The sequence below is a fragment of the Malaclemys terrapin genome, chromosome 10, assembly GCF_027887155.1.
Source record: "Malaclemys terrapin pileata isolate rMalTer1 chromosome 10, rMalTer1.hap1, whole genome shotgun sequence".
In the NCBI taxonomy this organism is placed as follows: Eukaryota; Metazoa; Chordata; order Testudines; family Emydidae; genus Malaclemys; species Malaclemys terrapin.
The window spans coordinates 81,360,909-81,383,298 of record NC_071514.1 but is presented as its reverse complement, the minus strand read 5'-3'; the positions used below and the strand labels follow the sequence as shown (position 1 = coordinate 81,383,298).

The window sequence follows — 22,390 nt, the reverse complement described above, 5'->3', positions numbered from 1 at the left end:
TCTTTGCTCTGTTGCCACAGCCAGTGTTTGGCCGGCTCCGGTTCCCCGTGGCAAGCTCGCCTTGGATCCCAGCTGTCGGAGACGCGTCTCCTTTGCCAGCACCTGCTGCTGCGATCGGAAATCCCAGGGGAAGCTTTGGCATTACAAAGAAGAGTCACTGAGCAATGGCCATCAGACAGGAGCCGGTGACAGCTCAGCCGCCCCAGGGACGGAGTCTGGGGGAACGGCTCGTCCGTGTCCATTACAAGGAGCATGCAGAGATTTTCGCAGCCTGCCCTACACTACAAGCTGTGTTGCCTTCGTGGGGACACTTCACACGGGAATTTTAGGTTGAGCCATTTTAATAACAATAATCCCTAGCTCTGACCTCGCACTGCTCATCGGTAGATCTCCAGCTACCTCACAAAGGAGGGCAGTCTCGTTCTCCCCATTTTACAGATGGGGAAACTGAGGCACAGCAGCGGGGGCCAAGTCTTGCCCAAGCTCACTGCGCAGGCCAGTGACAGAGCGAGGAACTGAAGCCAGGTCTTCCAGGTCACTAGGCCGCGCCGCCGCTGATTTTGCAAAAGCACAGCCCTGTCCCTGCCTCGTGCACTGAGGTTTGCCCGCACGTTTCCTACTGGGGGCACCAAAGCACAGGGTGGGAAAAACCAGGCCCAGTAAATCATTTGGCAAAGCAGCTCGTCAGCGGTGCCTTTGTAAAGCGTTGTAAGTGCCGGCTCCAAACCGCTCTCTCCCGTGGGGATTGTTGTTTTGCTATCGCGGGAGCTGATTTTGCTGTTCGGTCACATGCCAGCCGGCCACTGGAGGCCCCCAAGCCGGAGGAGCCAGTTCCATGCAGCTGGCTCCGCTCTCCAGCAAACCTTAGTCCAGCTGAACGGCCTGAAAGTATTTGAACCATGTGGCTGTTCTGGAAGGAAGGCGCCCCAGTGAGGGATCAACAAACCCCCCTCCTGAGGCAGGGTTTGCGGGGAGAGAGCGCCAACCGAACGCCTGATTTTGCAGCTGCTCTGCTTGTCGCTTTCGAGATCGGAGCGATAAGGCGGATGACTTACTCCGGCATTAATGCTGAGTCGCAGGCACTGGCGGCAGGGAAAGTAACAGGGGAGCCCGTTGCAACCAAGGGGAATTCTCTTGTACCTCCGACTGGAAGATGGATTCGTGGATTCTTAGATTTCCAGGCCCGAAAGGACCAGAGCGACCCCTCGTATAGCGCAGGCCACAGAGCTGCAGCCAGCCATTCCTACAGCTGGTCTCATAAGCCAAGGTCCTATTTTTATTTTTATTATTTATGGCAGAGTCTAGGAGCCTCGGTCACAGATCAGGACCCCACTGCGCTCGGTGCTGTACAAACACAGAACAAAAAGACAGCCCGGCGCCAACTTCCCTGCTGGTTTTGCTTTTCCATTTTTATTTTGCAAAAGCTCTTACAAATGCTTTAGGCCAACAGAGATGTTTCCCAAAAACAAGGAGCACAGAATTCACCACTGACCGTCTACCCAGAAATGACGGAGACCCAGCCAGCGGACTAATTGCTGAGGGGCTCCAAGGCTTGCCGTGAACACAGCCAGCCCTGCCCCTCCCTGTGCCTCAGTTTCCCCATATGTAAAATGGGGAGAATGATACTTTCTCCTCCTTCGTACAGCAGCTTGAGATCTCCAGCCAAATGCTACATCAGTGCTAAGGATTAGTATTGAACAATGCAATCATGTGTGAAAGTCCACCCCAAGGGAGACCCCCAAGGAGTCCACTGCTAGAAAGAAACTAGAGCACAGTTCCCAGCAACCTGGCCACGGGAAAAGCTCCCTATTAGCTAACTGGGCAGCCGGTCCGGCTGGTTTAATCTCTCCTGCTGTAACATGCAGAGCACACGGTGGAAGCTGCTCCGTGGGAGAGAATTCACTAATTAGTTCGATGCATTCCACTCTCATGTAGCAAACACAGCAGCAGTACCTGCAAGAATCAACCCAGCCTAGCCTCTGTCCCTGGGACGCAACTGACTTTCCAAGGAACGGCCATGCCTAATGCGGCCCTGATCCGGCAATCTGAACCTGCCCTGGGGGCAGGGGTCTGCCCACCCTAATCCAGTGGGAGGATCGGGATTTACGGTTTAATTTTAGGAATTGCTAAAAAGGCGTTTGGGGAAATTAGGACCAGGAAGAAAAGACTCGGGGATTCTCTCCTTTAACAGCGTGGCCCCTTGTTGGAATCGCTGCCTTTCTAGCAGATTCTTCATTTCCCCAGATCTGCCCCCAGCTAAACCAGCCTCGGGCTTCACCACCCAGGCCCGGGGGCTTTTCTAATTTACTATGGGCCCAAGGGTTATTCGGAACATGCCTGCACGACCCCCGCTGAAATCTAGGGGGAGCGCTGCTGACATAGAGGTGACGGTGGCGGTGACATGGCGGTGGAAAGCCAGCCAGGTAGCTAACAAAACACTGAGATCAGCTCTGCGTGCATTCTGGGTAAGGCTCGCCCAAAGCCACCTCAGCACTGCTAATGTGTTACAGTATTATAGTGACGATTGCGCATTCATGACGAGCTCCCGGCACCATTTAGCTCAGGGTTTTAGGCCAACAGGGATGCGCTTCTCAAAAGCAAGGAGCACCGAACTCACCCCTGACCATCTATCCAGAAAGGAGGGAGACCCAGTCAGCAGGCTAATGGCCCAGGGACTCCAATTAACAAAGGATCGGAGCAAAGGTCTGCATTTGGCACCTGTCCTACTATATACCTGAGAACATGGGCTGCGTTCCCACTCGTGCCACTGACTCACCTTGCCCCTCCCTGTGCCTACCCAGACTCAAACGCCATCAAGTGTCCATGAAACGTCTATCGGGGTTGTCCATCATCCGCCATGGGTGGAGAGAGCTCCTCTCTCGGAATTCAGCCTGACCTTCTCTGATTCTCTGCCAGGCTGCAGACATCCACGGTGAACCCAGGGGCGGCTCCAGGCACCAGCGCACCAAGCGCATGCCTGGGGCGGCAAGCCACGGGGGGCGGCCTGCCGGTCGCCGTGAGGGCGGCAGTCAAGCTGCAGGAGGTCCGCTGGTCCCATGGTTTCGCCGGCAATTCGGCGGCGGGGACGCCAAAGGCGCGGGACCAGCGGACCTCCCGCAGGCATGCCGCCGAAGGCTGCCTAACTGCCGTGCTTGGGGCGGCAAAATACATAGAGCCGCCCCTGAGTGAACCAAATTCAATGGCTGGGATCCCAGCTAGTCTGCAGTCACTGAACCTGACTCTCCTCTCCCTCTGGGGTAAATCAGGAATAACTCCATCCAAGACAATGGAGGGGCATCAGCGTAAAATTGACATGAGACGAGAATCAGAAATCCATGGAGCCGGGTTGGGTCACCCTCCCGTAGGTTGACTAGCTCCCCTGGAAATCCATGGGGTGACTTGCAGTGTCAGGTCCACCAAAAGCACCCGGTGCTACAAGACCTGCCCCTCTCCGACGGGGAATCCCTCGCCGCCAGCTGCTGGCTCTTTGCCTGGATTCCCCTTCCGAGCAATTGGAACTCTGCAATGTTACTATTTTGGGAGCATCACTGAGAAGCAAGAGGAGATGCTCAAGGTTTGGTGACCCTCACCAGCTTCCCTACCCAGAGAAGATGGCCAGGAGGGAAAGCAAGAAGAAGTCAAACGGATATTCCAGAGAACACGAGATATTCGAGAGGTCACTGGATGCTCCAGCCTCCCGGCAGAGGGGACCAGCCACCCAGCAGGTGCTGGAACAGAAGGTGTCCGTAGGACCATGGGGGTATGAATGGAGTGGGAAAGGATCAGACCCGCCCCCACATCTGTCATCTCTCTGCTCCTCCTCCCTGAAGAGTCCCACTGCCTGGGGACAATGGAGCTGATTTGCTTTCCCTGCCCCAGGGCCCAGTGCAAAGCGAGTGACTGTGGGGAGGGATCTGTATTTCATGGCAGCCTGGCATGGAGCAGCGTGCCAGCCAGGGTCTCCCCTGAAGGGGGAGCTTGAAGGGAGCCCTTCATTGTTCTCACTCAGGTAGGACTCAGCCATGAGGTAAAGGCCTAGCAGCTTTAATTATGTTGCAACTTTTTAATCACTGTTCTCCTTTTCAATTATTTCTTAATTAGCACACACACAAGGCTATTAGCTGTAATACTGCATTATACAACTCCCCCTCCCTGTTTAACTTTCCAGTAATCAACTCAGAGCAGACACCCACAACAAAATTAGTAAGAAAACAAAAAGGGAAAATTCATGATAGCAAATAAATCAGGGGGTTTTCTGTTATTTTTTGTAATGTAATGTGAAAAAAATGCTTGAGGGGTTGTTCTATCAGTGAAAACCCAGACAAGTTTAAGATTTTTGTCTTCATTCATTTTGTGGGTGCCAATGTTCATGAGTTAAAGCACCTGGGATGGGAACATATCAAATTTAAACTTGAAATTTTTATCACTTTAAAACTTCCAAATTGATTTACGTCAAAACTGGCTTGATGGTTAGATATCGAGAGAGCTACAGAACAAGACAAGTTTGAGGTTTCTAACTGTGCTAGTGTGGGGATAGGCAAGTTCAAAAGTTGGTCTCTACCTTGCAATCTGAGTCATGCAGGCAGATCCCTGCACTCACGAGGAACCTCAAGATTCAGTCCTCACAGCAGTGTTCTCTCCCCCTGCATCTTATGGGCCAGCTCCTTGGCTGGTGTAGCTCAATGGAGGTGGACTTCAATGGAGCCAGCCAATTTAAATCAAGTGAGGCTTCACCCTACATCTCCCAACACAATCTCTTATCACATCACTCCCCCACACACATTACCTTTATTCGCCAATATCAATTCCCCATTTCCTCCAGCTCTCCCACAACTTCCTCTGCATCTGGCCCCCCTCTGATCCACACCGCCGGGAACACGTTCGCCGTTCCAGCCTGCCCTCCATTCGCTCACATCCCTCACAGCAATGATATTAATAACAAACAAACCATAGTCCTGGCTTCCCCAGGGCATCCTGTCTCCCTGGCGACTCGTAGACATAAACTGCAAGATCTTTGGGGCTGGGGCTGTCTGGTTTGTGACATGCATATTGTCAGCACCTAACAATTAATTATATTACTATAGGAGCTGAAAACATAACAGGAACTGACCTGGGTTGCAGGCATTAAAATATAATATGCTCATTACATGCTCTCCCCCAGCCTTTCCCAGATCCACACACACACCCTCCTTTGTTTAGTCTCTGCCCTGGCTGTGTGTGCTGTGTCTGATTTAGATGATTCACTTCTTGGGGCAGGGATACTGTCTTTTTATTTCCCTATAGAGAGCTGCGTGCCCCCTGAATGACGCTGGCAGACCACGCCAGGATATCAAGAATGCCCTGTTCCACAAGGCAGCTGTGTGCAGCTGCTGGGATTGACACTTGCAATGCTTCCCAAACGCTTTGCATCATGCCGCTGTCTCAGCCTGCCGTGGGACATGGTATTTTGCTGTCATTTCTTTAGGGGTATTTATGCACAGCTCCGCTGGGCGTCTGTCTGGCGGAGACGCTGCTAGGAACTACACTGGTGTTTTGTTCTCTCCTGTATCATCTACCCCCATTTAAAAAAAAATTGTGTTGCTCAAGAAGGGAAATGGTGCCTGGTAGGTAATAAAGGAGCGCAGATCTCACAGCTGGCCCACAAACATATTCACATATGTTTTTCACTGCCAGGCAGGAAGATGGCTAAACAGTCTACACCACCTCTCAGCATCACAGAGAGATCTGCCCAGGACAACTCTGATTGCATCAGCAAACTCCAGCCTGGTTGGCACGGTCCCTGGGATTTTTGACAGCTGTCAGCATTAGCCCAACTCTGAAGCCATGGAAGCCAAGGGTAAAACCCCCATTGACTTCAGTAAGGGCAGGGTTAGGCCGACAAAGAGTGCTTTGGAAAAGCAACCCTTTATTCAGCAGATATGGTTGTTGCACTCCAGGTGGTACACAGGGATTTGAGAGAAGCACTAGGCATAGCCCTCCATACCGAACAGACGTCCCAAACCCTCTGCGTGTCCATCCCCTAATCTCAAGAGCACAGACGATAGACGTGACAGAGTGTAGGTGGAGAGCGGGCAGGAGATGCAGCATGGTCACTGGGCGATCAAGGTGCTAACGGAGCACTCAAAGAAGACAAGGTCCTTGTGGAGAAGCGAAATGAATCCTTTGCATCAGGCTTCACTGCAAAGGATGTGAGGGAGATTTCCACACCTGAGCCCTTCTTTGTAGGTGACAAAATTGAGGAACTGTCCCAGATTGAGGTGTCAATAGAGGAGATTTGGGGATAAATAGATAAACTGTAAGAAGTCCCCAGGACCAGATGGCATTCCCCCAGTGTTCTGAAGGAACTCAAATATGAAATTGCACAACTGTTAACTGTGGTATGTAACCTATGGCTTAAATCAGCCTCTGGACCAGATGAGAGGCAAATAGCTAATGTGATGCTGATATTTTTTTTTTAAAAGGCTCTAGAGGTGATCCTGGCAATTACAAGCCAGTAAACCTAACTTCAGTACCCGGCAAACTGGTTGAAATTATAGTTAACACCATATGTTGGGGGAAGAGTCAACCCAGCTTTTGCTAAGGGCAATCATGCCTCACCAACCTATTAGAATTCTTTGAGAGTGTCAACCAACATGTGGACAAAGGCAATCCAGGGGATATACTGTACTTAGACTGTCAGAAAGCCTTTGACAAGGTCCCACACCAAAGGCTCTTAAGTAAAGTAAGCAGTCATGGGATAAGAGGGAAGGTCCTCTCATGGATCAGTAACTGGTTAAAAGACAGGAAACAAAGGGTAGGAATAAATGGGACTATTCACTAGCGGCATTCCCCATGGATCTGTACTGGGACCAGTGCTGTTCAACATATTCATAGAATGCCCCACAGCAGGACTGGGCAGGATCGACGCCTCTTCCAAAGCTCTGCTCTCAGGCCCGAGTGCTCGGTGCAGGCTGGTAGCCCACTCGGTTTGGAAAACCTGACACATAGCAGGCTCCTTCATTCTGGGGATGAATGGGGGGTACAAACAGGAGCCTCTCCTCCATGCGCTACACACTGGGTTGTTATAATGGGACAGAGAACACCTTTCTCCGCAGTCCCTCTGCTGCTCCTTTCAACTCCCCACCAGCCCGTCTGGCATTGCTGGGCGGGAACGTGGGTGTATTGGCACAAGAGGCCGAGCGGCGCCGGGTGCGTCAGCAGCATGGACACCAGTCATGCAGAGGAGACTTAAACGGACGCAGCTGCCTTTTATACATAACAGTGCACTGAAGCTATTTACTGTTTGCAAAGATCCTTGGGCAGGGGGCACGAGAGAAACCCCCGGTTCTGTTCCCATGTCCCAGCGGGAATTCAGTGAGTCCCAGCAGGACCAAGCCCAGCATCCCCATCCATAAATCTTCCTGATACTCCTCATGGCCCATCCAATTAAACCCCAGGGGCTCATGTGGAACCCTCCCATACTGCACCCAAAGGGATGTGCCCGGAGGGCCTGAACAGACCAACCCTTAGGAGGCAGGAGCAAGCCGGCCAAGGAGAGTAGCTGGTGGGGGGTTGATCCTAGCTTCTTACTGTCTCTTTTCAGCCTTGTGGGATGGCAGGAATCTCTGGCTGGGTCTGAGTCAGCACTTAGCGTCGGTGGCTGGCGAATGCCTAAGTCTGGCTTTCTCCTTTAATCGCCACCTTGCATTTGGGGCGTCTCCATTTCACTACCCCAAACGCTAACCTCTTGCTGGCTGTAGCAGATAGACTCACACAGCTCCTCGTGGCGTTCTCATTTGTCTCCTGACTTACCCAAACTCCCTTAGGAGTCGGCGCTCTGTAACCAGCCATCAGCCACTACAGGAAGGCACCCAGGGGCGAATGCTCTCCTCAGCTAGCCCTGTGCAGCCGGTCTGTCTCTCACTTCCTATGACTCACACATTTGGAGAGAGATTCAGTGCCTTAGTGGCTGGCTTTGTGTGTGTGAGAGTGATATCGCCCTCTAGTGGCCACACCCACAGAGGATAAATGACCTAACAATGCCAGTAGAGTGGAGTGCTCCTTCAGATCAGGCAGTAGCAGCCTGTATTTTGCAATTGAACGATCTGTGCTCTAGACCAGGGGTTCTCAACCTGTTTCTTTTGGAGCCCCCTCCCCCCACCCCCACCAAGCTATAAAAACTCCACGGGCCCCTTGTGCCACAACTGGTTTTCTGCATATAAAAGCGAGGGCCGGTGTTAGGGTGACCAGATGTCCCAATTTTATAGGGCAGTCCCAATATTTGGGGCTTGTTCTTATATAGGCTCCTATTACCCCCCACCCTCCGTCCCGATTTTTCACACTTGCTGTCTGGTCACCCTAGCTGGCGTTAGGGAGCAGCAAGCAAGCAATTGCCTGGGTCCTGCAAAGCTACATTGCTCAGGCTTTGGCTTCAGCCCCAGGCCGTGGGGCTTTCTGTCCTGGGCCCCAGCGAGTCTAATGCTGGCCCTGCTTGGTGGACCCCCAAGACCTGCTCGCAGCTCCCAGGGGGTCCCAGACCCCTGGTTGAGAACCACGGCTCTAGACCCAGCTGTGTGTGTGTGCACCTGATATATAGTCGTTGTGTCTGCCTAGAACATAGCTTTGTAACAATGCCTTTGTCCTGTATTGAAGTTAAAGTCGCTTTGACAGGTCTCGTGCTCTCCCTAAGGAAGTTTTTTGCTATATGGGTCTCTGTGTTTTAAAATGTCCTTCACTCACCGTATTGTAACCTCCACAGCACAACCTTTCACACTAGCCCTTCCTCAGCAAACTCCACCCACCTCAAATGAGCCAGGCTGCCCTGCCCGCCCCCCCTTCCTATTTATACTGACCCGCTTCCCAGGCCACACCCCTGTTGTGCTGAACTCCTGCAGCAACTCCAAGCTCGGGCAGCTGTTACCTCTTTGCTGCCCCTTCCTTACAACTGGCCTCCAGCATTTTCCACGGCATGCCCAGACCCGCCAAGGCTCCCTGCCGCGAAGAGCCACTCCCCGGTTCTCATTGTCACAGCTCAGTCACCAGCCTGGTTATTCCGGGGCTCAGCCTGCCCCGGGGGACCTGGGGACGGTGCTGACGAAGTCTGGGGGAGATTTGATATCCCCCTGAAACAAAGCCAGGATAAACCCTTTCCAAACAAGAGGGAGGATTTGACAGCCAGCCTTGAGATCAGAGATGCATTTGGCTCCAGATCCAGATGTCCCAGAGGTTCGGGTGTTCCGCGCCGGGGCTTTGCTTTGTCCCACTGCAGAGCTAGCAATCCAGGGATAAAGGGTCGGGAGCTGGATTTTCAGGGCTGCGGGAGCACATTGCACTATGGCTATTTTCTGCTTCCTAGGGTCCATGGGAAGCCGAGCACAAGTTGGAGCCACCCCAAAGCCAATCTAACCTACCCCACAATACCAGCAGGGTAATGGAGGCTCAAAGCCCTCTCAACCCCCTGCCCTCTGGTCCTGCCCCATGGAGTAACGGAGAATCCAGGGGGAGATTTTTACAGTCACAAAGGGACTGTACCGCCCCTGTATTTAATTCCACGGCAAATCCAGGCCACACTCTGCCTGCGTCTCTGGGCCCTGCCGTCATTACAGGAAAGGGAAGCAGGGCCAGGCACGCTCAGCTCCACACCCCTGTGCCGAAAGCTTCCCCATTCAGCGGGGCTGTAAATGGGAGATGTGATCCCAGCCGCCCGGGGGACGTCAGCCTCCCGGGACGGAAAGTCAGTGACTCATTTCATAAAAAGACATTGTGTTGCCCATGGCGTCCAGGTGGCTATTCTGTTTTATGGGCTTTAGCCACCAGGGCCGAGTTCTGATCCGCAGCACAGACCCTGCGGCGTAACGGGGCTGTTCTTTTCTGACTTTCAGCTGTCGAGTCTGCATATAGTTTCTGGGAAGGTGCGTTCCTTTCTTCCCCTCCAGTTCTGTGCAACTGGCTGCTCTGATGCTTTATTGTTATGCATAGTGGTGTCGCTCCTAGGAGCGCTAGTCGTGGGCCAGGCTACTGTGCTAGGTGCTGTACAAAGAGGACAAAAAGGCAGTCCCTGCCCCAAGAGCCTCCAGCCTAAGTCTGAGACAACAGATGGACACAGACAGGGGTGGGAGCCCCAGGACACGAGACCATATTAGTCAGCAAGATAGGCCATGTATAGGCACTGTGCTAGCCTGCTGCACAAGGGTGAGTAGGGGAGGGATGGCTCAGTGGTTTGAGCATTGGCTTGCTAAACTCAGAGTTGTGAGTTCAATCCTTGAGGGGACCACTTAGGGATCTAGGGCAAAAATCAATACTTGGTCCTGCTAGTGAAGGCAGGGGGCTGGACTCGATGACCAAGGTCCCTTCCAGTTCTAGGAGATGGGATATCTCCATTAAAGAATGCAGCTGGCTGGTAGCTTAGCAGAACATCTCGGGTGACCACATGTCCCATTGTGGCCAGGACAGTCCCTTTTTTAAGCCCTGTCCCGGTCATCCCAACTTTTTTTTTTTTTTGGCAAAGATGGTATTTGTCCTGTTTGCTCTTGCCAAGTTGATCAGTTGGCAAGAGCAAAAGGGACAAATACCCACTTTTGACAAAAGTGGGGTGTGGTGCGGAGGAATGTGCGGGGGGGCAAAGGGCCATGCCAGCCCTACGCAGCGGGGGAGCAGGGCTGGGGGTGCAGGGAGAGACAGGGTTCCAGCAACAGCCTCGCGGGGGGGAGTGGGGGTGGGCCCCGTTTTCCCTTTGGGAGTATGGTCACCCTACCACCCAGGGAGCACATTACACCTGCACTCCATCGAGTTCCCGTTCAGTTCCCGGGGCAGTGCAAGGCGTTAGCTTAGATTTCTAAAACCCTTGATGCGTTTTTTCTCCTACACACCTGAGCGACCCGGCGCCCAGGTTGTGATCTCAGTTACACTGGTTTACATTGACTTAAGTGGTTTACACTAGGTATGTACCTTAACTCTTTATTCACGGGTTTTTAGAGGTTGAGACTGAAGATCAACGTTAACTCTGCCTTAATGGAGGGCAGAGAGTAGACAGACAGGTAGAGCCCCGTTCTGATCACTTATTGCTAACATCAGTAGTAGTAATGCAAATGTCCCTTCCCAGCACAATAAAGCCAACACCACATTATCCCATGTTTTCCATTCCCCCTTAGCTGCATCAGTACAAACAGCCCTGAGCAGACACTGGGCTCGTGTTGAAACAAAAACAAGTTTGTCCCAGTTCAGGCAAATCAAGCCGTGTGTTGCCACTTTCAAATACACCCCTGTTTTTATCCGCAGACACGTTTAATCTCACTGGGCAGATCTAGCTGACGGTGGGAAGTGAATATTTGCTGAGGTCATCATGCCCAGCACCTCGCACAACCGTCATGGGCCTGCAACGTCAAGCAGTAGGAATTAAGCATCAGGAATAATTACGAGCTGGGTGGGATAAAAGTGCTGATGCAACCGTCTTCTCTATCAGCAACACCATCAGTGTGTTTGTAACACACCTACCCAGATGTGTTATCTTTGGCCGTACTCTGCTTTACCACTACCAGGGTGCATGGGAAACAAACCTGTGGTCCTGTAGTTCGCAAGGAATATGGGCTCGTCTGCACCTCTGTGAAGTAGATACTGATCATCCCTCTGTTAGCATGAACCAATATCTCCCCTTGCAACCAGAGCAGACTGCAATGGAAGGAATGGGCAGCAGAGACAGCTCGGCCCCCCGCCTGGGCTGTATTGCCTTCTCTGCTACTGACTCACTGAGAGGACGTGGGCAAGCCACTTATGTTCACCCTGCCTCAGTTTCCTTATCCATTAAATAACTAGAAAAATACTCCTCTACTCCTAGGGGTGTTGCAAGGCTTAATTAATTAATTAACAGGTGCAAAGCGCCCGGCGCACCTCAGATGAAAGGGGCTGGTGAAGGGCAGGTTATTAGTTATTAGCGTTGTGCAAGTGATGGGAAGATTCAAATGCAGTCAGGACGCCAAGCGGGTGATCTGAAGCCCGGGTTTTGGAACCCGCCGTTCCTCCCCGTCAGGTTCGGCTTGCACGCTTGGGCCCCCGTTCTGCAGACACTTGGGCACACGCCAAGCGGTGGGTGTGCGAGTGGTCCCATCGTGCGTGTAAAGTTGAGCAGGGGTCCACACGGGGGATTGAGGCCTGAGGGCCTAGCTTGCAGAGCCGTGTGTTCTGGTACCGGAGCGCCGATTGTTATAAACCAGGGCGCTGGCTTTTGCAACAGACAGGCCAGAAACAAGAGCTCAGGTGCTGCAGAATCGGATCCGGCCGGAGGGGCTGGATAAATATCCCTATGGGCTGGTTCTGGGGGGAGAGGAGGGGAGTTGTGACACAGCTGCTTTAAAGCCCACCTTTCAGAATAACCGCTCTCTTCTCTGAATGTATCCACAGCTATGGGGAGCACGTCCAGCATTTCAAGGTACTCCGAGAAAGGAATGGCAAATATTTCCTCTGGGAAGAGAAGTTCAACTCCTTGAACGAGCTGGTGGATTTCTACAGGACCACGACCATCGCCAAAAAGCAACAGATCTTCCTGAGAGACGACGACCAGAACCATGAGGTACAAGGCTGTTCGGCTGCCCATACAGGTCACTCCAGGAGGGTTGCGAAAGAAGGAGAGGGCAGTGCCCAGCCCAGCAGGCCTACTGCTCACCAGCCAAATCACAAGGCAAGGCCCCAGTGCAGCCACTTCACAATACGCGTGGTATAACAGGCACAGAGGACACAGCCACAGGCTGTTAGAATTCTTTGAGGGTGTCAACCAACATGTGGACAAGGGCAATCCACTGGATAAAGTGTACTTGGACTGTCAGAAAGCCTTTGACAAGGTCCCACACCAAAGGCTCTTACGTAAATTAAGTTGTCATGGGATAAAAGGGAAGGTCCTCTCATGGATCAGTAACTGGTTAAAAGACAGGAAACCAAAGGTAGGAATAAATGGTCCATTTTCACAGTAAACAGTGGGGTTCCCTGGACCAGTGCTGGTCAACGTATTCATAAATGATCTGGAAAAGGGGGTAAACAGTGAGGTGGCAAACTTTACACACAATACAAAATTACTCAAGATAGTTAAGTCCAAAGCTGACTGTTAAGAGTTACAAAGGGATCTCACAAAACTGGGTGAGTGGGCAACAGTGGCGGATGAAATTCAATCTTGATCAATGCAAAAGTAATGCACATGGAAAAACAGAATCCCAACTATCCATACAAAAGGATGGGATCTAAGTTAGCTGTTACCACTCAAGAAAGTCACTGTGGAGAGTTCTCTGAAAACATCTGCTCCATGTGCAGCAGCAGTCCAAAAAGTGAACGTTAGGAACCATTAGGAAAGGGATAGAAAATAAAACAGACAATATCCTAATGCCACCATATAAATCCACGGTACGCCCCCACCTTGAATACTGCGTGCACAGTTCTGGTCACCCCATCTCAAAAGTGATATATTGGAATTGGAAAAAGTACAGAGAAGGGCAACAAAAATGAACAGCGTCCATCTGAGAAGAGATTAGAAAGACTAGGACTGTTCATCTTAGAAAAGAGAGGACTAAGCGGGGATATGATAGAGGTCTATAAAATCATGGAGAATGTGAATGAGGGAGTGTTATTTACCCCTTCACGTAACACAAGAACCAGGATTTACCCAATGAAATGAACAGGCAGCAGCTTGAAAACGAACAAAAGGAAGTATTTCTTCACACGACGCACAGCCAACGTGTCGAACTCGTTGCCAGGGAGCGCTGTGAAGGCCAAACGTGTAACTGGGGTCAAAAACGAATTAGGTATGTTCATGGAGGACAGGTCCAGCAGTGGCTATTAGCCAAGGTGGTCAGCGGTGCAACCCCAAGCTCTGAGTGTCCCTAAGCCTCTGACTGCCAGCCGCTGGGACTGGGCGACAGGGGATGGATCACTCGATAATTGCCCTGTTCTGTTCATTCCCTCTGAAGCATCTGGCACTAACCACTGTCGGAAGCCAGGGTACTGGGCTAGCTGGACCATTGGTCTGACCCAGTGTGGCTGTTCTTATGTCTATACTATAGTTACTCAGGCTGAACCCATTGCTGGGGGAGGGGTTCCTGCCTCTCTCTCCTCCCCCAGCTCTAGGTGAGACTGTTTTGCATGCTGCCAGGTTTGCAGAGCCCTGGGTGTCCTGCCAATCTCTCTCCTGCCACCCAGCTGCAAAGCCTGGCTCTGGGCCTGCAGCTTAATCGCAGGAGCGCGGTGCAGCCCGAGACATGCAGAGCTGTCCTTCAACGTGCCGAGGGCAGAGAAATGGAGAACGAAGCGAACGGGAGAGGAAGCCTGAAAAGGGGCTGGATTCGGTGTACCCCTGGGCTAGCAGCAACAGCGCTAGCTGACGGCTAATGCCCAGCGCGCCACTCAGGGCTGGGGTGGGAACCAGCAATATACTCAGTCCACCACCAACCAGAACAGCGCTGGTCCTAGGTCCACTTTTATCGGGCACAGGCAGCTCTGCTTCTGGGGGCACGACTTGCTTTTGTCTCTGAGGGGGCAGATGCCCCGCGAGGGTTTCTAGGGCGCTGCTCGGATAAAGCAAGGCCCCGGGCCGGTAAGGAAATGTGGTGAAAGTCGATGGATGGTAAGCGGGCAGCTAATGTTGCAGGGATCTAGAGCCAGAGCGAGCAGATCTGAATGGCTGGATGTTGGGGAACGTTCGGCTCGGGACGCAGACTTTGCAGATTTTCAGTAAATCAGCCCGAATCTTTGGCTTCTGAAGAGTTCTGCGGATTTACCCCAGCGGAAGCTAGGACCCCGCATTGTCAGTCGGGGGAAAGAGGTGATGGTGGGTCATGGACATGTCCGTGTTTGTACTCAGCATCCAGGGCACGGTCCCTTTAGCAAAAGCTTTCAGACGCCCACCTCCACCCCTGCCCATTCCTTGCCAGGAGGCTCCCAGTGTCCCATGTCAGCAGACTGAATTCCCTCCCCAGCACTGGTGGCAGCACCTGCCCGTAATTCCCTGCAGCTGAGGGCAGAGGGGGGAAGCAGAATTTGCCTGTGTAAAGCTTTGATGCCTCCTCTGTCTTTCCCTCCTGACTCCTCTCTCGCTTGGTTTCACTGCAGGTGAAGAAGCCGAAGTTCGTCCAGGCTCAGTTTGACTTCTCCTCCCACGACCCGTCCCAGCTGGCCTTCTACAGAGGAGACATCATCGAGGTGCTGGACTGCCCCGACCCCAACTGGTGGAGAGGGAAGATCTGTGGGCGAATCGGCCTGTTTCCACGGAACTACGTCCACCCCATTCATATGTGACCTGCTAGCCAGTGTCTGCCTGGACGCCAGAGCTCCCTGGCTGCCCATTACAAAATAAACTGCAATCCCCTTCACCTGATGCCATAGAGCTTTTAGGGGACAAGTTACCAGAGCACCAAGGACCTTTCCCAGGCTTAAAGCCAGACTGGGGGATGCTGCGCTGGACAGACCTGAACCCTCTGGGAACTGTGCGCTCCGGTGAATCCTCCTGCGCTAGGCATTTGCACATGGGGTTTTCAGTGCGGTGAAGAGGAGGCGATTTACTCAGCCCAGTGCATAAAAGGGACGCGACCAGAGTGAACCTAACGGGGCTCCTAGCAATCCTTATCGCGCCATCACTTTGCTTACGTGGTGTATCCCTTCCTCTTCGTCCTCTGTTTAGCTGCACTGCAAGCCCTTTGGGGCAGGGACCTTGTCCTGCTAAATGCCAAGCACACAATAAACCATCCTAATCCCACTCTCTGAGGGCAAGGCGCTTGGAGCTTGGCTTTTCCCAGCTCCTGGGCTTGTGAGCAGCCAGGTGACCTGGCCATGCCAGGCAGATGTTGAGCCAAGAGGATTCCTTTGACTGGCCTGCCTCCTTCTAGAATCAGCCCCTTTCCCTCCCCAGATCTCAGACAGGCAGGCACAGGGCCAGGGGCTTTCCAGTGGGGTTTCTCATACAGAGCACACTGACCTCTGTAGATGGGCAAAGGTAAGCATTGTGCCACCATGCCCAACCAGCTCCAAACCTGCCCCTTGCCCAAACCTCCTCTCCACTCTAGAGCACCAGGGCCCTTGATGCAGCTGTCCCGTCCCCCTGGCGAGTCCCTGGGCGTTCTCCCTCCATCCTGCCCTCCCTGCATCCTGAAACTGCGGAGAGTTTTACTTCTACTGTCACAGGGGTTTGCCCCCAGCTGCCATTTCAGGAGATGTATCTTTGAGCTTGGGCATCTCTCCCGTCTTTCTCAGCCTGGAGCCGCGAGGACCTGCTTGGACGTTCTCTGCACTGGAGTTCTCCTGAGCCATCAGCGCGAGTGCAATCCACAGTGATTAACGAGGAGGCTGTGGGAGGGGCCCGCACATTCCTGGCACCTTTAATAGGGCTTCACAAAACGATCAAAGAGGCCGTGCATCTTTTACTGCACCTGGTTACGAGCTGACTCTGACGCACGGCCAGCTGGGTTCCGTCGCTCATCCGGGGTCGAGAGATTGAATTAATTGTTTATGCAAATGTATCTCTGTCCCACCCAGTGCTGGGGTCGTCCCATTATCAAGAGATGGCTAAATTCTGGGCCAGATCCCACCTTGTCAAAGCAGGTGTGATGCAGCTGAAGTCAGTGGAGTTACACTCTTACACCAGGTGTGGATTTGGCCCAATGATTAGAAACGGCGCTTGGCTTGTGTGTTGGGCGGGCGGGGAGGTTGTTTTGGCCACCTTTAAAAGCCAGCGTCACGCTTGGGAATCTTGCCAAGTCAAACGCCAAGTGGGAAGGGAGGCTGGCTCCCTGAGAAGAACTGGTGTATTTAAAAAGCAAAGACTGGTGAAACCTGTTAGAGAAGGGGGTCAGAGGCGTAAGATGCCCTTTTTGTTCTCCTCCAACTCACCACAAGGGCTTCAGGCTTGCTACCAGCTGTGAGCTCAGTGAGATACTATTAATGGTCAAAACTCAAGGCCGAGGCCTGAACAAAGCATATAGCACCTTAGACTCCTCAGCGATAAGAGGAATTTGTAACACGTGCTACTTCTATACTCACCTGAGCCTCAGGGAAAAGTGGATACAACAATGGCCAGCAAACTGAGCTGAAGAAAGATAAGGGGTCAATCTGGAAATACTTGCCTAAGAAACATATAATGAATCTATGGAACTCACTGCTGCAGGATGTCATTCAGGCAAATGGTTTAACTGGCTTCAAAAGAGGATTAGCCACTTCTGTGTATAAGCAAAATGTTTGTAGCTAGGTTCAGAGCTTCCCAGGGGCATCCTAAGCCCAAGTGTTTCAGAGCACCAGAGAAATTCCACCCCATGGGCACAAGTTGGATCAGTCAGGTGCCTTATGGGGGATCATCTTCTGAGGCATCAGGCCGTGGTCAATGCTGGCAGCAGGAGGCACCAGACAAAATAGGCTGCCGGTCCACGTCAGGTTGGCAATTTTATGTTTGTCCGAACTCAGGCTGAAAACTGGCAGTAATGCCTTGGTCTTTCACTCAGACTTTGCGCCTTGCTGATTGATTGAAAACCAGAGGGTAGCCTGGGACTATAAGGCTACTTCATTCATGGGCACTTAAGTTAAAGGCTACTGAACTAATGTTTGCCTTGCCCCGCATTGGCTGAAGAAGGCTTGAGGCAGGACTCCTTAGCAACCAAGAATGACAAGTGTGGTCCACAGAAAGCATCTGAGCTAAACCTGCGGGCTGCCTTGGCTTGTCAGCTGCACTGACATTGTGACGGCACCGAGCTACCGAGCCACAGAACCCCGGACACAGCATCATGTGCTACAGTGTGAAACGTCATCTACTTCCCCCCTCCGCTCCAACTGGCTCCAAACCTGGCTAGATTGTAAATGCCACGAGACCCGTCTGAACCCAGAATACTCAGTGGGCTCCTTGTTAATATTGGGGGTGCATTAGGGTGTCACGTTCTGACTAATGAGCAATGGTCTCAAGTTGCAGTGGGGGAGGTCTAGGTTGGATATTAGGAAACACTATTTCATTAGGAGGGTGGTGAAGCACTGGAATGCGTTACCTAGGGAGGTGGTGGAATCTCCTTCCTTAGAGGTTTTTAAGGCCCGGCTTGACAAAGCCCTGGCTGAGATGATTTAGTTGGGGATTGGTCTTGCTTTGAGCAGGGGGTTGGACTAGATGACCTCCTGAGGTCCCTTCCAACCCTGATCTTCTATGATTCTATGACTACACCTTCAGGGGAAAGGAGAGGCCAGCAGTGGTGTTAGCAGCTCTTTCTAACGTCTATTTCCAAACTACTATTCAATCAGCCTGATTTTTATATCTAGCTTGTTTCCTGAGATCATTAAAGAAAGTAAAGCGGAGCTCTCTCTCCACAGAGACAATGAGACCAGGTTAATGGTGACGTGGTTGGCAAATGAAATGAATCTCACCACTATACCATGGTTCAATATCAGATACGACCCTCTTCGGTTAGCCTGTGTCATATCCAGGAAAATTGGGATGTGCACACACACCAGCTACTTCTGCCGTGACATCATCCCATTAGGCCAGAACTTATTGGCTAATATTGCTTCACTCCCGAAAGCCGGTGCTTCCAGGACTGATGTGAAACCCACCCAGATTTCAGTGCCGGAGCCACACAGTTCAATAATTCAGTGATTATTTGCAAGCAACCAAGCAGATGGCATTGCCAAGGCGTGCCCCAGGCACTGGTTGTGGTCAGGCAGATATAATTTCTAGCTGCAAACTGCATTTTAATTCAGAGAAAATAAAAGGTTATTCTGAGGTAACACAAAGGAGGGGGGTATACACAGAACCTGCCATGAGGCTGGTTTCCATTTCCAGTTTTAGGAAGGCCACCCGGAGCTAGAAATACAGGTTACACAGAGTCTCCAGGGCTGCCATAAAAGTCTGCATAAGAGAGCTGCAGGCCAGCTCTGTCCAAAGCTACTGCCCCATGCAATGTCTTTGCCCATTGTACCATAAGCTTCTTTAGAGTCAGTGGCTTAGATCTTAAATGATATTCAATGAAGAAACCAAAAATGGACAAGACTGGAAAAGCCAAGTTCAGCTTCTGATCCCAGTGATGGCCCCCGGGATGGACAGAACGCCATGCAGGGTATGCGCGCTGCTCCCAGGCAGTTCTGTCAATGCCCCTCACTCCTGCCCTGCCGCCCCCCTGCTTTTCCAGCCCTTGATCTTCCACAAATCTCTCCTCCCCCCCGAACGGAAACACCCCCAGCTCTTCAACTCCTGGGCCCCTCCCGAGCACCGCCTGCCCCTGCCATGTGGAACCGGGGGGATCATCCAACACATTTCACGAGCTGTAACTCACATCTATGGGGGTGGAAAGACAGGCCGTAGGGACCTGTTGTGCCAACCCTGGTACTCCGACCTTCTGGCCCACGAAAAACTTTGGGACAAGTTAAGCTGATGCAAAACCCTCCAATGCCCAGAATGTAGGGGGAAGGGAAAGGGGAATTAATCACACAACTGTCTCTTTCAACCTTCCCCTTACCCCATCCCTCCCTACTACACCTTCCTCCTCTTCCCCCTCGCCCCTCCTCCCATCCCTCCCTTCCCCCGATCATCTCCCCCACACCGCTGGCTGCAGTAGTGTTAAGCGAAATAGGCATAGCAGAAGACATTGACACACATCAGGATGACAGCATTGATGCAACAGATCCTCGCCCAGAAGGGGGCCTCTGTGATGTCCCTCAGGGCCTTTGCTGGGGGTCCCTCAGGCTTCGCCCCCTGGGAACTGCAGAAGAAATCCATGCCGGGGCAGGTCCCTGGCGCCCCCTCCTGGGAATCTGTCACAGATGGGGAGAGACTATGAGGGGAACAGAGTCATGGGGACCACCTGCCCTGCACACTTCACATGGGCCAGGGTTGGCCAAAGAGAGCTGTGCCTGACGATGCGCAGAGCAAGAGGGTCCGTGTTTCAAGGGGTGGGGGGCAGGGCCAAGGAGCCTGGACCCAATCCCAAAGCAGAACCTGATCACTGAATCCACGTGGCTCTGGTTGAAATGAACAAAGACCCCCAGCGCCCTGACCCCTCCCCGGCTCCTCCCTAACCCCCTGAGCTGGGATTGGAACTCAGGACCGTTCTGTGCTCAGAACACGCCCCAGGTCACAGCAGATTTCCAGGTCTGAAGGCAATTCTGCAGCTGGGACTCCCGGGTCGAGGAGACGTCCCCGCCGTAGCTGGGAGCGAACGAGCGTGCTAGAGTATAGCCACGACGGCACAAGCAGTGGGGGAGGCTAGCCACTGGGGTACATACCCATCCAGGACACTAGGCACATACTCATGCCAGCCAGCCCCTCCCACCACTCTCACACCCACGCGCCCTGTCGTTCGCACCCAAGCACGATCAGATCTACATTCACTATGTCTCCTTTAGCTGGGATTGACACCCCCAACTCAAAGCACAGACCACCCCTTCATCGTTGGGTTCTTAGTCCCAGCCTTGGGTCCAAACCAAGCCCTGGCTGGTCAATATCAGATCACACGTACCCTCCTTTCCTCTCCTGGGTGAGTGGGTCCCTGCTGATGCGCTGGCCATGGAGATCTCGGGAGGCATGCGCCCCCGGGAAATGGTCCACCAGGTGAGGTTCTTTATCTGGAACGCAGAGCGGGAAGCTTAGAGGGGCCAGAGCAGAAAAGCGTCATAGCGAAAGGAGATGGGCCGAGTACCTACCCTCTGCTGGGCCCCTTTCAAGTGTCTCAAGTTGGGCATCTGAAAACGGAGGCCCCAAGCGTCACCAGCTGCTATGGCAAACTATGGCTCGATTCTCCTCCCCCTCAGCGGAGCTGCCCCCAATTCCCCCCAGGGTGAGAGGAGGCCCCACCTAAGGTCGCCTGGCCTGTACTATCTGAGCACAAAGACAATGCTCTCCCGCGGTGCGGCCACAACCACCCTGCAATCCCTCGGCCTGGCCTGGCAGCACTCACGCCCTCCAGGCACGGCCCTGCCTATGGGGTTTGATCCCTAGGTGCCAGGGCTCTGCGTTGGTGCTGCCATGGTAAACCCGAAGAATCAGCTTGTTGTGGGGGGTGGCCAGATCCGGGGAGCAAATACAGCAGTGTCTAGGAAGCACCGACTCACATCACCCGCAGGGGGGAATTGGAGGAACCCAGTTATTCCTCTGAGGATGCCCAGCAAAGAACCGGTGGTGAAGGACGACAGGAACAGCCCGGGCCCAGGGACATACCCAGCCCCCACGGTCACCCAGCGATCTACCCATGCTGCTCACCCCTAAACACCTGCCAGATTCGAACCCCGCTCTGAATTCTCCAGGCCAGATCCTCAGCGGGGTGTAAATCAGGGTCATTCCACTCCCTTCAGTGGAGCTACACGGAGGTACACCAGCTGAGGCTCTGGCCAGGGCCTGCGTGGGTCAGCGCAACCCAGCGTGAGCTCGGCCAGCGGCCAGCAGGCAGGAGAGTCACTGGCCATGCCCACAGCTGGGGCAGGTCCTTGTGCTCCCTGCACCCCAAACTCCTGCATGCTGCCTGGCTCCCCTGAAATAAACCCCATGCTCTGACACCTACCACCATCTCCCTGGCCCCAGAGTAGGACAGCGGAACCAACACGCCAGCCCCAGCCTCTGGGGGAAGTCCAGACCCAGAGCCATCCCTCTACGATGGGCTGACCCCAAATGCCACTGGACTGGGGAAGGGGGGGAATTTCCATGTGTGTGTGTGGCCCCTCCCCCTCCATAGCGTGTTCTGGGTGCGAGCTCCTCACCCTTCCCTGCTCCGAAGCCCCATCCCCACTTTCACGTGACATAACATTAACAGGCGAAGGGCAACGCAAACAAGCGGAACACAGCGGGTCGGTCTGCTGTCAGGCGGCCTTCCGGCTGACAACGAAAAACAGCCCAGCCACCGCAAACGGGGGCCAGACCTCAGCCCTGAGCAGCCACGCATGGGTGGAGCAGAGAGGACATTGAAGGCGGTTCCCCAGAGACAGCTATTCTGTGCCTCTGGCTGGAGAATTTGGATAGGTCTCCTCGGCTCGTAGCTCTGCGATCACGGCCCTTGTTCCCATCTGGAGAAGTAGCTGCGAGAGAGCTGCCTTTCCCCAGCCACATACGCCTGTCCCAGGGAGACACGTCCCTTGCTGGACGTAGGGGCTTCCCTGCACGAAGGAAGGGCCCGCGTGCCTGGGTGCACGTCCCGGGGGGATCTGAATGCCACAGCAGTGACTGTGCTCGACACGTAACGGCACCACTGCGCTCCTTTGCGTGGCTACCAAACCTCAATCCCCGTCCAATAGCAGAAGCTGAGCCCAGGGCTGCTTTACCCGTAGGTTTGCCCACGGGCCGTGGCTTAGGACTTTTGCTGCCAGCCACGTGCCCCTCGGCATCAGTGCTTCGCGGCGGGAGGGTGCGGGCTGGGTCTTTTCCATGCGGGGGCAAGTGGAAATAGGAGACCTGTTCGCAGGACCCGCCTCCTGGCTGACATGC

The 22,390-nt window shown here is 53.3% G+C and overlaps 2 protein-coding genes across 10 annotated transcripts in view; one reads left to right on the top strand and one right to left on the bottom strand.

Annotated features, from left to right (window-relative positions):
* GRAP (GRB2 related adaptor protein) overlaps window positions 1–18,303 on the top strand; it is a 38,342-nt gene extending 20,039 nt beyond the window's left edge. The window contains exons 4-5 of one of the 2 annotated variants that reach the window (XM_054043197.1): window positions 12,376–12,652; window positions 15,067–18,303. In XM_054043197.1, coding sequence (XP_053899172.1) covers window positions 12,376–12,652; window positions 15,067–15,252 — 463 coding nt within the window. In that variant the 3' untranslated portion in view covers window positions 15,253–18,303. The remainder of the gene's footprint in view (window positions 1–12,375; window positions 12,653–15,066) is intronic. The other variant, XM_054043198.1, reaches the window with a different exon arrangement.
* Window positions 18,304–19,501: 1,198 nt separating this feature from the next.
* SLC5A10 (solute carrier family 5 member 10) overlaps window positions 19,502–22,390 on the bottom strand; it is an 88,624-nt gene continuing 85,735 nt past the window's right edge. For all 8 annotated transcript variants that reach the window (XM_054043002.1, XM_054043003.1, XM_054043004.1 and 5 more), the window contains 2 exons: window positions 20,436–20,541; window positions 19,502–19,731 (listed from right to left, as the gene is read on the bottom strand). In XM_054043002.1, the coding sequence (XP_053898977.1) occupies window positions 19,538–19,731; window positions 20,436–20,541 (300 nt within the window). In that variant the 3' untranslated portion in view covers window positions 19,502–19,537. The remainder of the gene's footprint in view (window positions 19,732–20,435; window positions 20,542–22,390) is intronic.